This window comes from Bombina bombina, chromosome 1 (genome assembly GCF_027579735.1).
Source record: "Bombina bombina isolate aBomBom1 chromosome 1, aBomBom1.pri, whole genome shotgun sequence".
Lineage (NCBI taxonomy): Eukaryota > Metazoa > Chordata > Amphibia > Anura > Bombinatoridae > Bombina > Bombina bombina.
Window position 1 is genome coordinate 488,235,780 of NC_069499.1, and position 16,084 is coordinate 488,251,863.

At 38.5% G+C, this 16,084-nt stretch overlaps 1 protein-coding gene across 1 annotated transcript in view; it reads left to right on the plus strand.

The window, feature by feature from the left end:
• The window catches only part of FRZB (frizzled related protein), a 92,249-nt gene that overhangs the window by 64,615 nt on the left and 11,550 nt on the right, over positions 1 to 16,084 (plus strand). Inside the window, exons 4-5 of the mRNA XM_053698544.1 lie at positions 10,623 to 10,688; positions 11,076 to 11,280. Coding sequence (XP_053554519.1) covers positions 10,623 to 10,688; positions 11,076 to 11,280 — 271 coding nt within the window. The remainder of the gene's footprint in view (positions 1 to 10,622; positions 10,689 to 11,075; positions 11,281 to 16,084) is intronic.

Sequence of the window (16,084 nt, forward strand, 5' to 3'; positions counted from 1 at the left end):
CATTTTATTTTTTTCTTAGCCCCTTAAATAAAAGGTTGGGCCACTCTAGGGTCCATAACAGTATCATATGTTAGTGATATGGGGTTATAAAACGGAAACAGGGAAATTATAGCTTCATAAACCAAATATTATATTATATGTACAAAGGAGAGTCAGGACTGAGCAAATTGACTGTTTAATAGAAAGGGCATGGCTTCTTAAAGGGACATGCCACCCACATTTTTTCTTTTATGATTTAGAAAGAGAATGCAATTTTAAACATCTTTCTAATTTAATTATATTATCTAATTTGTTTTATTCTCTTGATATTCTTTGAGGAAAAGCATATCTAGATATGCTCACTAGCTACTGATTGGTTGCTGCACATAGAAGCCTCGTGTGATTGGCTCACCATGTGCATTGCTTTTTCTTCAACTAAGGATACTTAAAAAATGAAGCAAAATAAATAATGGAAGTAAATTGTAATGTTGTTTAATTTTCTATTCTCTATCTGAATCATGAAAGAAAGTTTTTGGGTTTAGTGGCTCTTTAAGCTAACATTTTCCACATGTAATTGCTCATGCATAATTACAGAAGGTAGAAGAACGGTTGTTTAACAAATTTTCAGCTTGGTATTGCAAAGCGATCCCACTGACAACAAATATTTTGGTAAGAGAATGATTGTTATTCTAAGAGAAGGACAGGAGTCCCCATTATGAGATATTGAGGAAAAGGAGAAGTTCAAATGCTTCCCTTTGTAATATGCATTGTAATATGCATACTTTGATCAGTATACTATAGTTACCATTAAAGTATAGCTCCCTATATGATATGTTCTTGCTTTTATCCCTACCGCAACCCCGGCCGCTGGCCACGAGGGGGAAGAAAAATGTGATATTAACCCTACGTATGGGAACATTATTACTGTGATTTTTAAAAAAACAAGCAAAAAACCCCCCACCTTGTTCTGTTATTGTTACAGAAAGCATCTCTATAGGGGTCCCCCACAAACCCCCACCAGAAACACTGGGATATATGTAAGGGCATTGTAGAAACAATGGCAATAAGACAATTGTGCAATATGAAACTCATAGGGGTAAAATAATTTAGTGGAATGGAACAAGTTATCTATATATCAATCATCTCCATAGCAATATATGTGTCACCGTGGTATATGCCGTGTAACAGGAAAACGAGCAATTAGTTAAGTATAAAGCACAAAACATAACATGATAAAACTGTATAACTCGTGAGGGTTATGAAAACCCATGGTTGTAATAGCCAATTACAATCTTACTATCAGCCCCTTGGTACTATTATCAGAAGGGTCTCAGTCATTGTATGTCTCTGAAAAGTTTCAAGTGATGATTGGTGGAGCCGGTTCGGCAGTGAAGAATATTTTGTGTCAGTGCTGGTTGTCAGTGCCCCCGGGGAGGCCGCATGTCAGATCTGCTTGCTGAAGTGTGTCCAGTACAGCAGTGGGTTCTGTGATCTCCAGTAGTGTGTGCCGAACATCAGCATTCAAAGTTGTGACAGCTGTGCTAAAGACAGTAATAAAAAGGCTATGAGTCCCCTTTGAGGATTTTTTTGTATCATGAGAATCTCGTTGAGGGGTCAATAAAGTCTTCGGTTGTGTAATCTTCCAACTTTGCTGAGATGTTCTTCGTGATCTCATTATGCAGAAGACATATATCTAAGTCTCTGGTATGTGTAGTAGGTGCTAGAGGAGTATAGATTCATCAAATAGTCAAATAGTGCTCTGTCCATTAGGTTTTGCATGTGGCTTTCAAGTTTCTCCAGATGCTGGATGAGATAGTTTGGCGAGGCCATTTCCCGCTCGGTGGCCATATTTGTCTGTGCCGCTTTTTGTGTCGTAGGGGCTTCAATCCTTCCCTTATTTGCTCTCCTCCTTTAAATCTGTTTTTTAGATATCAGGAAAATCAGAGCAGGGTTGCAGTTTTGCTCGATCCTGACAGAAAACCTCAGAGTTCCGAGGGGGGTAGCGCTGCCTATAGTGAGATGCCGCCCTAGGCCTCTAACGTCCAAGCCAGTGCTCTGGTGTCAAAAATACAGCAAAGGTCTTTATTTGGGGTAAATTGCTGAGCGGTATTTTTGTTGCACTTCTGTGGATTATTGGATATTCAGCCGGAGCTCCTGGGAGATGCCACCGTTGTTTGTCCACGCCCTCCCCGAGCAGATTTTAATGCCTGCATAGAGTTTAAACACATTGGCCTAGATTAATAGTGGAGCACAAAAATATTAGCTCCATTGAGTGCTAATACCACTCAAGTTAAAGGGACAGTCTACACCTTAGTCATCTTAAAGTCTTACCTTAGATTCAGCTGCAAATAGCTTCCTGCACCCCTTGCTACATCGAATCATGTCCGCCTGCCATTTGATAATTCGGCCCCTCTGAGTGATTTATCTTTCTCCCACTTACATCCAGCCCTTTGCGTTATTCCACCACAAAGGGCTCAATTTATCAAGCCCTTCTCCCCCTCTGACTGCAGGTTTGCATAAGTTAACCTGCAGTAAGTATTTAAGAAGCAGCAGTCATCAGACTGTTTCTTCCCTACCCTGTTCTCCACCTTTTATAGTCTTGGGAAAAAGAAAGTACAGCCTCTTTGAATTCTATGGTTTTACATATCAGGACATAATAAAAATCATCTGGTCCTTAGCAGGTCTCAGAATTAGGTAAATACAATCTCAGATGAACAATAACACATGACATATTACACATTGTCATAATTTATTAACAAAAATAAAGCCAAAATGGAGAAGTGAAAAACTAAGTACACCTTATGGTTCAAGAACCATCTTTAGCAGCAATAATTTGAAGTAATTGTTTTCTGTATGACTTTGTCAGTCTCTCACATCGTTGTGTAGGAATTTTGGCCCACAATGTTGCTTCAGTCCATTGAGGTTTGCGGGCATTTGTTTATGCACAGCTCTCTTAAGGTCCCACCACAGCATTTCAATCAGGTTGAGGTCTGGGCAATTGCAACAACTTGATTCTTTTCTTTTTCAGCCATTCTGTTGTAGATTTGCTGGTGTGCTTGAGATCCTTGTCCTGTTGCATAACCCAATTTCGTCCAAACCTTAGCTGTCGGACAGATGGCCTCTCATTTGACTCTGGAATACTTTGGTTTACAGAGGAGTTCATGGTCGACTCCATGACTGCAAGGTGCCCAGGTCCTGTGGCTGCAAAACAAGCCCAAATCATCACCCCTCCACCACCATGCTTGACAGTTGGTATGAGGTGTTTGTGCTGATATGCTGTGTTGCTGTGTTTGGTTTTTCACAAACATGGCACTGTGCATAATGGGCAAACATCTCCACTTTGGTCGTGTCTGTCCAAAGGACATTGTTCGAGAAGTCATGTGGTTTGTTCAGATGCAACTTTGCAAACCTAAGTCGTGCTTCCATGTTCTTTTTAGAGTGAAGAGACTTTCTCCATACAAACCATACTTGTTCAGTCTTTTTATAATTGTATTGTCAGGAAATTTAACATTTAACATGCTAACTGAGGTCTGTAGATACTGAGATTTAAATCTTGGGTTTTTGCAATTTCTCTGAGCATTGCATGGTCTGACCTTGGGGTTAGTTTTCTGGGACATCCACTTCTGGGAAGATTGGCAACTGTCTTGAATGTCTTCCACTTGTGAATAATCTTTCACACTGTAGAATGTATGGACTTTAAATAGTTGGAAATTGCAGCAACAATTGCTTCTCTAGGATCATTGCTCCTTGGAATTGCGTTAAAACTTCAGCTTTTATAGAGGTACTCACACTTGCTGATGATCAATTAATCTAGGGCATTTGTTTAGCAGCACCTGGCTGCTACTTAGCCTTATTAGCTTTATTTTTGTTATATAAATCATGACACGGTGTAATATGTCATGTGCTGTTGTACATCTGAGGTTGTATTTGTCTAATTTTAAGACCATATGATTTTTATTATGTCCTGAAACCATAGAATTCAAAGAGGGTGTACTTTCTTTTTCCCATGACACAAGGTGGAGAATTTTAATCTCCCTGGTCTCGTCGGAGCGGGAGATTGACAGCTCCTGCCCACGTGTAATTGGGTGTGTGCGGGCCAGTGGTTGCACGCGAGTGCAAAGAAGTGCACATGTACAATTGTACATTTGGGCAGTGGATCGCTGTCCGACAAAGGAGAAGCTGGGCGGACAGGGGTGAATATGTACGCCCTTGTCCACCACGGAATGATAAATGCAGTCCAAAATGGCAAGTGTCATTGTCGTCTCTTAAAAAACGTATGTTTTGCCAAAGTCAGCTGCTGCTTGCAGTTTCCATAGGATAGGGTGGTGTGACTGCTCCCACGCCTCCCCTTATATGCTCTAGCGCCCCCCTGAGGAGGCCTAGCTCACACTTTGAAAACCACTGTTCTCTCTGAATCATCAAAGAAAACATTTGAGTTTGATATCCAATTTAAGTGATATACTAACACATAAATACGCTGCAAGCATTGCGGGTCCCAAGCAAAAAATGTCAGTGCTTGCTGGCTACATACTACTGCTAGTTCTGATTGTGACAGTCCTGAGCAGGATTTACCTATGTGTTAACCCCTTTGTGGTTATAAAGCACAGGTTTCGCAATGCAAACGTGATAAATCAAGGCTTGAAATATTTGCACTAGTATGTACATTTATATTATATTTAACTAGTCTCAAATATGAGCCATTTTATGATATAAAGAAAAAGTTCACTTATTTTCAGAAATTCAGTTTATCGGCTAGATTACGAGTTTTGTCGGTAAAGCTGTGCGTTGCTAACGCTCAGTTCCAGCTCACCTCTCACCTACAAACAGCGCTGGTATTACAGGTTTTTTCCAACCTGGCGTTAGCCTCTAAAAAGTGAGCGTTGAGCAAAATTTAGCTCCACATCTCACCTCAATACCAGCACTGCTTACAGTAGCGGTAAGCTTGCTGAACGTGCTCGTGCACGATTTTCCCATAGGAAACAATGGGGCAGATTTGGCTGAAAAAAAACCTAACACCTGCAAAAAAGCAGCGTTCAGCTCTTAACGCAGCCCCATTGTTTCCTATGGGAAAATACATTTTACGCCTGCACCTAACACCCTAACATGAACCCCGAGTCTAACCACCCCTAATCTAACACTTATTAACCCCTAATCTGCCGACCCCGACATCGCTGCCACCTGCATAACCTTATTAACCCCTAATCTGCCGCTCCAGACACCGCCGCCACCTACATTATACCTATGAACCCCTAATCTGTCGCCCCCAACATCGCCGACACCTACATTATAGTTATTAACCCCTAATCTGCCGCCCCCAATGTTGCTGCAACTATATTAAATTTATTAACCCCTAATCTGCCGCCGCCGACACAATAATAAAGTTATTAAGCCCTAAACCTAAGTCTATCCCTAACCCTAACACCCCCCTAACTTAAATATAATTTAAATACATCTAAATATTATTTACTAGTATTAACTAAATTATTCCTATTTAAAACTAAATACTTACCTATAAAATAAACCCTAAACTATAATATATAAGTAATAGTTACATTGTAGCTAGCTTAGGGTTTATTTTTATTTTACAGGCAACTTTGTATTTATTTTAACTAGCTACAATAATTATTAAATAGTTATTAACTATTTAATAACTACCTAGCTAAAATAAATACAAATTTACCTGTAAAATAAATCCTAACATAAGTTACAATTACACCTAACATTACACTATAATTAAATTAATTACCTAAACTAACTACAATTAATTACAATTAAATTAAATAAACTAAATTATGAAAACAAACAAACACTAAATTACAGAAAATAAAAAAGAAATTATAAATTTTTAAACTAATTACACCTAATCTAATCCCCCTAATAAAATAAAAAAGCCCCCCAAAATAAAAAAAAAATCCCTACCCTATACTAAATTACAAATAGCCCTTAAAAGGGCCCTTTGCGGGGCATTGCCCCAAAGTAATCAGCTCTTTTACCTGTAAAAAAAATACAATACCCCCCAACATTAAAACCCACCACCTACACACCCAACCCTACTCTAAAACCCACCCAATCCCCCCTTAATAAAACCTAACACTAACCCCTTGAAGATCACCCTACCTTGAGACGTCTTCACCCAGCTGGGCCGAAGTCCTCCAAGAAGCCAGGCAGAAGTAGTCCTCCAGACGGCAGAAGTCTTCAACCGATCAGGGCAGAAGAGGTCCTCCAGACGGCAGAAATCTTCATCCAGGTGGCATCTTCTATCTTCATCCTTCCGGCGCGGAGCAGGTCCATCTTCAATCCAGCCGACGCGGAGCATCTTCTTCCATCGAAGTCCTAATGAAGAATGAAGGTTCCTTTAAATGACGTCATCCAAGATGGCGTCCCTTCAATTCCGATCGACTGATAGGATTCTATCAGCCAATCGGACTTAAGGTAGGAAAAACCCTATTGGCTGATGCAATCAGCCAATAGAATTGAAGTTCAATCCTATTGGCTGATCCAATCAGCCAATAGGATTGAGCTCGCATTCTATTGGCTGTTCCAATCATCAATAGGATTTTTCCTACCGTAATTCCGATTGGCTGATAGAATTCTATCAGCCAATTGGAATTGAAGGGATGCCATCTTTGATGACGTCATTTAAAGGAACCTTCATTCTTCGTTAGGACGTCGATGTAAGAGGATGCTCCGCGTCGGCTGGATTGAAGATGGACCTGCTCCGCGCCGGAAGGATGAAGATAGTAGATGCCGTCTGGATGAAGACTTCTGCCGTCTGGAGGACCTCTTCTGCCCCGATCGGATGAAGACTTCTGCCGTCTGGAGGACCACTTCTGCCCGGCTTCTTGGAGGACTTCGGCCCGGCTGGGTGAAGACGTCTCAAGGTAGGGTGATCTTCAAGGGGTTAGTGTTTTTTTAAGGGGGGTTTGGGTGGGTTTTAGAGTAAGGTTGGGTGTGTGGGTGGTTAGTTTTAATGTTGGGGGGTATTGTATTTTTTTTTACAGGTAAAAGAGCTGATTACTTTGGGGCAATGCCCTGCAAAAGGCCCTTTTAAGGGCTATTTGTAATTTAGTATAGGGTAGGGAATTTTTTTTATTTTGGGGGGCTTTTTTATTTTATTAGGTGGATTAGATTAGGTGTAATTAGTTTAAAATTTTCTAATTTCTTTTTTATTTTCTGTAATTTAGTGATTGTTTTTGTTCGTAATTTAGTTTATTTAATTTAATTGTAATTAATTGTAGTTAGTTTAGGTAATTAATTTAATTATAGTGTACTGTTAGGTGTAATTGTAACTTATGTTAGGATTTATTTTATAAATACAAATTTGTATTTATTTTAGCTAGGTAGTTATTAAATAGTTAATAACTATTTAATAATTATTGTAGCTAGTTAAAATAAATACAAAGTTGCCTGTAAAATAAAAATAAACCCTAAGGTAGCTACAATGTAATTATTAGTTAATATTGTAGCTATATTCGGGTTTATTTTATAGGTAAGTATTTAGTTTTAAATAGGAATAATTTATTTAATTGTAGTTATTTTATTTAGATTTATTTAAATTATATTTAAGTTAGGGGGGGTTAGGGTTAGACTTAGGTTTAGGGGTTAATACATTTAATACAGTGGCGGCAACGTTGTGGGCGGCAGATTAGGGGTTAATAAACATAGGTAGGTGTTGGCAATGTTAGGGACGGCAGATTAGGGGTTAATAAAATTTAACTAGTGTTTGCGAGGCTGGAGTGTGGCGGTTTAGGGGTTAATACATTTATTAAAGTGGCGGCGATGTCCTGTCGGCAGATTAGGGGTTAAATAATTTTATTATAATGTTTGCAATGTGGGGGGGGGGGGCCTCGGTTTAAGGGTTAATAGGTAGTTTATGGGTGTTAGTGTACTTTTTAGCACTTTAGTTAAGAGTTTTATGTTACAGCGTTAGCCCATAAAACTCTTAACTACTGACTTTTAAATGCGGTAGGAGTCTTGACAGGAGAGGCTGTACCGCTCACTTTCTCCAAGACTCGTAATACCGGCGTTAGGCAAATCCCATAGAAAAGATAGGATACGCAATTGACGTAAGGAGATTTGCGGTATGCTCGAGTCACGGAAAAAAAGTGAGCGGTACACCTGTACCTGCCAGACTTGTAATACCAGCGGGCGTTAAAAAGCAGCGTTGGGACCCCTCAACGCTGCTTTTTAAGTCTAACGCAAGACTCGTAATCTAGGCGAAAGTGTCTATGTTGTATCTAGTTGCATTTTTTAATTTTCTTTTTGTATGGGAATATTCTATGTCATGAAAGTTGATATTAGTCTCCGTAGTTTGTGTGGAATTACAAGGATAATATGAAACATGTAATTAGCAACTCAAGGTCTAAACAGAACAGCTTTCATATATTATTCAAATGACGTCTAAAAACGAGCACTGCAACTTCCCTGACGCGGAGAGGAAATGGTTACAAATCCAGACTAATAGTAGAGAACCGTTTTCATCCAAAATAACCCTTTTTCCCTTTATAATGAAGCCTTTGTTCATTCATTTCTGCAAACTTGTAGGTTAAATATTGTACCCATGTTTGGTCATTTGGCATAAAACAAATCTCATTGAACAGTGCCCTCATGTTTTAGCCAAAAGTCATCTGTATTAGATGTGTTGTGCTGAGAGCCACCGTGTTGCTATACAAACGGCCTTAGAGGTGCTGCATTGAAAAGCTGTTTGTCTTATTAAAAGACTTATAAAAAAGAAATGAGCGATTTATATTACAAATAAAAAAATATTATTTTATAAATTATTCCATTTTAAATAATGTCTCACCTTACTAATCCCTATTCTCAGTAAAGAGACTCAGTTCTTCTCCGCTGAGACTCCCCTCCTTAGTCTAGTGATACATATGGATAGGAGTCAGTCAAATGCTTTATGCCATGTGACAAATTCCTTAAAGGGGCATAAATGTGCAAAAAGAAAGTTCTCTAACTTGTTTGATCAATTAATTGCTGCACTGTAACCTGCATATAACTAAGTGTTTAACAGCTGCAAATGGGTTACACACATGGTTAAAGCCAGCTTCAGAGCAGCAATGCACAACTGGGAGCTAGCTGAATACATTGGTTGACCCAATGAAAAGAGGCATAAGTATGTAATGATCTGTTACCTAGCAGCGCTGTTGCTCCTGAGCCATCCTATGTATATTTTTCAGCAGAGAGCAAAGTAAATTTAATTATAGAAGTAAATTGAAAAGTCTCTTAAAGGAACATCAAACCCAATTTATTTTCTTTGATGATTCAATTTAAAAAAAAAATCCAATATTCTTCTGTTATGAAATTTGCTTCATTCTCTTGGTATCATTTGTTAAAGGAGCAGCGATGCATTATTAGAACTAGCTGAACACACTGGATGAGCCAAAGACAAGATGTATATACTGTATGTGCAGCCACCAATCAGCAGATAGTTCTGAGTAGTGCATTGCTGCTCCTGAGCCTACCTAGTTATGCTCTTCAACATGCCCCTTTAACATTGACCTTTTTTACCTAACGTGCACTTAATTTATGATGATGATTATTATTAATATATTTATCAAAATGTATAACTACACAGACTTTATAAACTAAACTTAAAGGGACATAATGCTCATATGCTAAATCACTTGAAAGTGATGAAGCATAACTGTAAAAAGCTGACAGGAAAACACCACCTGAACATCTCTATGTAAATAAGGAAGATATTTTACCTCACAATTTCCTCAGCTCACCAGAGTAAGTCTTCTGTAAAAAGTTATCTTTCAGTTACTGCCCAACTGCCGGTTTAAAAAAAAAAAAAAAAAAAAAAAAAGGAAGAAATTAACAGCAGTAAATCAGTATCAGCAGTGCTGAGGTCATGAACTGTTTTACTGTGATCTCATGAGATTTCATAGTAAAATTCCTTAAACTGAATTAGGGAAATAACATGAGTGTGCATGAGGCACGCTCCCTTGCAAATTGCGAGACAGGCATACTGATTGGATGCTTGAAGTCCTTTACAATGGGATGTGAATACTTAGAACATTTTGAGCAAGGTAAAATATCTTTCTTTTTTACATAGAGATGTTCAGGTGATATTTTCTAGTCAGATTTTCACAGCTATGCTGCATCACTTTCAAGTGTTTCAACATTTGGGTATCATGCCACTTTAATTTACAATTTATAATATGTACCTGTAGAATTAAAACATCTATTTACAACTTGCATTTGTGCTAATCCAATAATGTTGCTATTTGTCATCGGGGTCATTCATTTAATTTCCTTACAGTTCAAAACGGCTTCACCGATAACTTTCTTGCTACCCTGGAAAGTTTGTTAGAGAAAAAAACCTACATAATTTAAAGCTATGTACAAATGTTGGCAGAATGTCTGTGGAAACAATGCTACAGGCACGAATTTCAATGAGCAGCACGGAAGATCGACAAAGGGAAAAAATAAAAAGTAATTTGCTTTACACAAAAATGTACCTTACATTAAAAAAAACCCCATCTACAATCATTATATATGATATTTTAACATCAAACCCTTAACAAATTTCAGTCCTATTTAACAATGCCTTTTCATTTCGATGCACAAGAACAAAAAAAAAAAGCTATAATGCTATTTCATTGGTCTTTATAACGCCTTATTTTTTTCAGAGCACTGCAAATGTAAACCAGTGAAAGCTTCGCAAAAGACTTATCTCAAGAACAATTATAACTACGGTAAGTATAGAAGCTTTTTTTGTTAAGGGTTTCAGGTTTCAATTGCATTATGTGTTGTTTTTGTATTCACACAACAGCATTCAATGAACTGACTAAGCCATTGGTAATGCTAATATTGTTTTGTTAGCTAAATAAATAGATAAACTATATTATTATTTTAGTTAATACAATACAAGTAAGTTTGCATTTGATATCATTTAGATGGAAACAGTTTACATTACTTTACTGAATTGAACCCACTTAAAAAAGCACAAACTTCAACATAGGTTTCCAGTATCAATAGGGTGCATTTTAAAAAATGAATAAATCATTTGTGACGTAGAATTTGATCACAGCATGAATATTATTGCACCTGTTTAATCTGCTATTTTCACCCTTTTTTTCTAGTAATCCGAGCAAGAATTAAGGAAGTGAGAGTCAAATGCCACGATGTTACTGCTATTGTAGAAGTTAAGGAAATTCTCAAGTCTTCACTCGTGAATATTCCAAAAGATACCGTTACACTATACACAAACTCCGGATGCCTGTGCCCACAGCTTGTTGTCAATGAGGAATATATCATTATGGGTTATGAAGACAAAGAGCGTACCAGGTAATTTCCCCTTCTCACACGGTGCTCGTTAGTGAATGTATAATAGTCTTTAGGGTTATGGCTTTCAGCTAAGGAGTTGTCACCGGTAATGCTGGCTATGAGGCCTATTAATTAAAGGTCTTGCGGACCTGATCCGACAGTGCGGATCAGGTCCGTAAGACCTCGCTCTCCGTATTCAGCATTGCACCAGCAGCTCACAAGAGCTGCTGGTGCAACGCTGCCCCCTGCAGACTCACAACCAATGGGCCACCAGCAGGGGGTGTCAATCAACCCGATCCTACACGGGTTGATTTCCGGCGATTCCTGTCCGCCTCATCAGAGCAGGCAGACAGGGTTATGGAGCAGCGGTATATAGACCGCTGCTTCATAACTGGTTTTTCTGGCGAGTCTGAAGACTCGCCATGAACACGGGCCCACAAGCTCCATAGGGAGCTTGATAAATGGGCCCCTATGTCTGTATTTCTTTCACACGGTATGGAATTGCAAAATACATGAAACAATAACAAACCTAAGGTTACTATGATTAATCTGTGTTTTTAAAAAAAATCTTTATATACATATTCCAGTGTTATAGGGACACTCAAGTCAGAATAAAACTTATGAATCAGAAAGAACATGCAGCTTTAAGACACTGTTCAATTAAGACACTGGTCAAATTTTGCCTTCTGAGCATGTGTACAAGCTTACAGGCCAGGGTATACGTATACTAGTCTGTGATTGGCTGATGTCTGTCACATGATACAGGGGGCTGGAAAATATGAGAAAAAATAAATCTGTCAGAAAAAAATCTACTGCTTATTTGAAATTCAGAGTGGGTGCTAAATCATTGCCTTTTTATTATGCACTTGTTAATTATAAAATTCTACTGCATTGAGTGTTCCTTTATGTAACAGTTCTAATGTGTACATTTCTTTGCAAAGAGGGATTAGGTCCTTAGTAATAACATTAATTAGAGCATGTTTATTTCATCCTTTACAGTTACACACAATTTTTACACAACATGTAATATCTGTATAGGTGAGACTTCCATAGTTTGGAAACTAGTAGATATCCATAAATAGACCACACCTAGGCATAATCATTTTTGTTCTAGGGATCGGCTCATCAATTTTTTAGATAGAAGCAAATACATATTTCATTATGCAACAGTGTATTAAGACACAACAAAGTTTATCTGCCACATTACATACATTTATTTCACTTTCATACTGTGGGGCCGATTTATCATGTTTCGGGCGGACATGATCCTCTGTAGCGGATTGTGTCTGCCCGACATCGATAAATGCTGACATATGCTGTCCACATTTATCATTGCACAAGCATTTCATGTGAAATGCTTGTGCAATACCACCCCCTGCACATTCGCGGCCAATCGGCCGCCAGCAGGGGGTGTCAATCATATTGCTGTCCGCTACCTCAGAGGTGGCGGACGAGTTAAGGTGGTATAGTCTTAAGACCGCTGCTTCTTAACTTATGTTTCAGGGGGTAAAAAAAACTACGGGGGTAGATTGCAGCATCCACTGCTTGATAAATCTACCCCTATGTGTCATTTTTAAACTTTCTCACTATGTGGGACCCACTTTTGTGCATTTTTCTCTCCAGCAAGTATGGGTTAAAAAGTATGACAAGAGTATGGGTACACAAGTATGGTATAAGTATGGGTAACAAGTATGGCATAAGTATGGGTTCAGAAGTATGACAAAAGTATGGGTACACATAGGGTTGCCACCTCGGCCATGTTTTCCTGTACACTTATGCTTTATACATGCTGCAGGGTGTGAGGGGAGGAACATTAATTGTGTTTCTGTACAGCACTATTTCTATTCCTCCCTGCACACCCTGCAGCATGTATAACGTATAAGTGTTCTGTATTTTAAGGGACGGGTGGCAACCCTAGGTACACAAGTATGGTATAAGTATGGGTAACAAGTATGACAAAAGTATGGGTAACAAGTATGGTATAAGTATGGGTAACATAAAACAGGGAAGAAAAGACAGGCGCACAAGGCACGATTCAAGTGTAAAGGTTTTATTACAATATAACATACGCACAAGTATAAATGCACTCACTAGAGATAGATAAAAGATCTGCATTAAAATAAAGCTCCTGGGATCTGCAGCTTCTGTAATATTGGCACACATGGTCCACCTCCTTGCAAGTCTCAGTCAGACAACATCAGGTAGTGGTGATCCGGATCCTCAACCTGAGCGTATGACTGACCTCTGCATACAGTTTGTTCTGCTTTCCCAGATTGAATGGTAGCTTGTGGTAACTGGCCTGACGTTTCCCCCGACTTCGGTCGGGCTTTTTCAACGGCTTGATGACATCAAGTATGTCATAAGTATGTGTAACAAGTATGACATAAGTATGTGTAACAAGTATGACATAAGTATAGGTACACAAGTATGACATAAGTATGTGTAACATGTATGACATAAGTATAGGTACACAAGTATGACATAAGTATAGGTACACAAGTATGACATAAGTATAGGTACACAAGTATGACATAAGTATAGGTACACAAGTATTACATAAGTATGTGTAACAAGTATGACATAAGTATAGGTACACAAGTATGACATAAGTATGCGTAACAAGTATGACATAAGTATAGGTACACAAGTATTACATAAGTATGTGTAACAAGTATGACATAAGTATAGGTACACAAGTATGACATAAGTATGCGTAACAAGTATGACATAAGTATAGGTACACAAGTATTACATAAGTATGTGAAATACCTTGGGTTGTCTACTTAAATATATATATATAGTTTTGATAGGTAAATAAAAAAACAAAGCTCTATTTCTGTGATAGAAAAAATGCTAAACATTCTCCGGTATTTTGGGCAAGTTCTTCTTTGAAATTTCTGGTCAAGAAGGGGTTAAAGGGATAGAACAATTTATGTCATGCATATGAAAGAACATTACTTAAGTGTTACAAATATTTGTTTGCCTGAAAAAGGTTAATTAAAATGATTTATTTTGATTTTGACGCAACAAAGGATAAGTTACAGCTATTTATTTTAATTCTGAAGCAAGAGGAAGTACGTTATATAATAAATCACAAATTTCAGTTCATATATCCTCAAAATCTGGCCTGTTAGGGTGGCCTGAGGACAGGTTTGAAAACCAGTGATCTAGGCCCATTTTGGTTTATTTTATGCCCCCATTTCACTGCTAACTGCGGTCATATAGAAAAAGTTGTTAAACTGATTCTAAAGTTTAATAAATAAGTGCCTGATAACTAAAAGTAATCTTAAAAACAGGGTCACTTTCATTCATTAAACTTTACAATGACGCTTATTTTTTTTAAATACTTTTGTGTTATGTTAAACATAGCGCTGATCCTCCGCACGCAGCTCCTGCTTTCATTAGCAGATTGATGACGATCCGGTTTCCAATCGTTGCGTGCCTCATGAGCTGGACGCAAAAGGGGAAACACAACGATTGGAGGAAGCCGGATTCATCATCAATCTGCTAAAGAAAGCAGGAGCTGCGGGCGGAGGATCGGCGCTATGTTTACCATAACGCAAACAAGTATTTAAAAAAGTAAGCGTCATTGTAAAGTTTAATGAATGAAAGTTCCCCTGTTTTTAAGATTACTTTAAGTTGCTGAGCACTTATTTATTAAACTTTACAATCACTTTAACTTTTACTGTTCAGAAATTGTTAATTTGGAGGCCTCTAATTGCATCTGCACACCACACTTCTATTATTCCAGGCAGTAAAGGGGTTTATCAGGTAACTTGTAAGGTAAATTTTTGCTTTAGTGTAGAGATTACACTCCCACCCACTGATCCCTCCCAAACAGCTCTCTTCCCCCCACCCACACTCATCCCCACCATCTTAGGTACTGGCAGAAAGTGCCAGTATGTAGTTTATTTTTTTTTTAAATAATAATTTAAAAAGTCTTAAACCTCCAACCTCCCTGATCCCTCCCAAACAGCTCTCTAACCCTCTTACTACAACTAATGGTACCATCTTTGGTACTGACAGCCGTCTGCTAGTACCTAATTTATATATATATATATATATATATATATATTATTTTTATATTTCTTTTCATTTCTGTAGTGTAGTGCCCCCCTCCTGGCAATGATTGAATAGGGCACTCCACCCCTTTTCTGTTGTGCATCACCCCAGGAAGGGGGGGCACTACACTACATAAACGTCTGACTTTTCTTTACCTCTAGATGACATCCAGTCTGCTATCTGATGTATTTTAATATTTTTCAATAAAAGCGGATTTTATTTTTTACAGCACACCAAGTAGTGCCGGAGCTTCATTTCTTTCTAATGACACGGTGAGTCCACGGATCATCATCAATTACTGTTGGGAATATCACTCCTAGCCAGCAGGAGGAGGCACAGAGCACCACAGCAAAGTTGTTAAATATCACTCCCCTACCCACAATCCTCCAGTCATTCTCTTTGCCTGTAGTGCAAGGAGGAGGTGAAGTTTAGGTGTCTGATGAGAAGTTTTCTTCAATCAAGCTTACTCTGTTACTTTCTGGGGTCTAGCCTAGTCCACATCAGTCTCTTCAGTAGGGCAGTGGTGGCTTTTGAGCACTTGAGAGCTTGTGAGGTATAATCCGCACTGCGTTTTCTCAAGAATCTGTTGCCCTAACTAGAAAACCTGAGTAGGTTTACTCAGTTTTTCTCTCTTCACAGGTCCATGTGAGGTGCTGCACCCTCTCAAACCAGGTGAGCTGTCTTGCTGCCGGACAGCACTTTCAGGAAGTGCCATTTATTAAACCTTCATCTTTGGGGTTTCTTTTTTTGTCAGTTTGGGCAT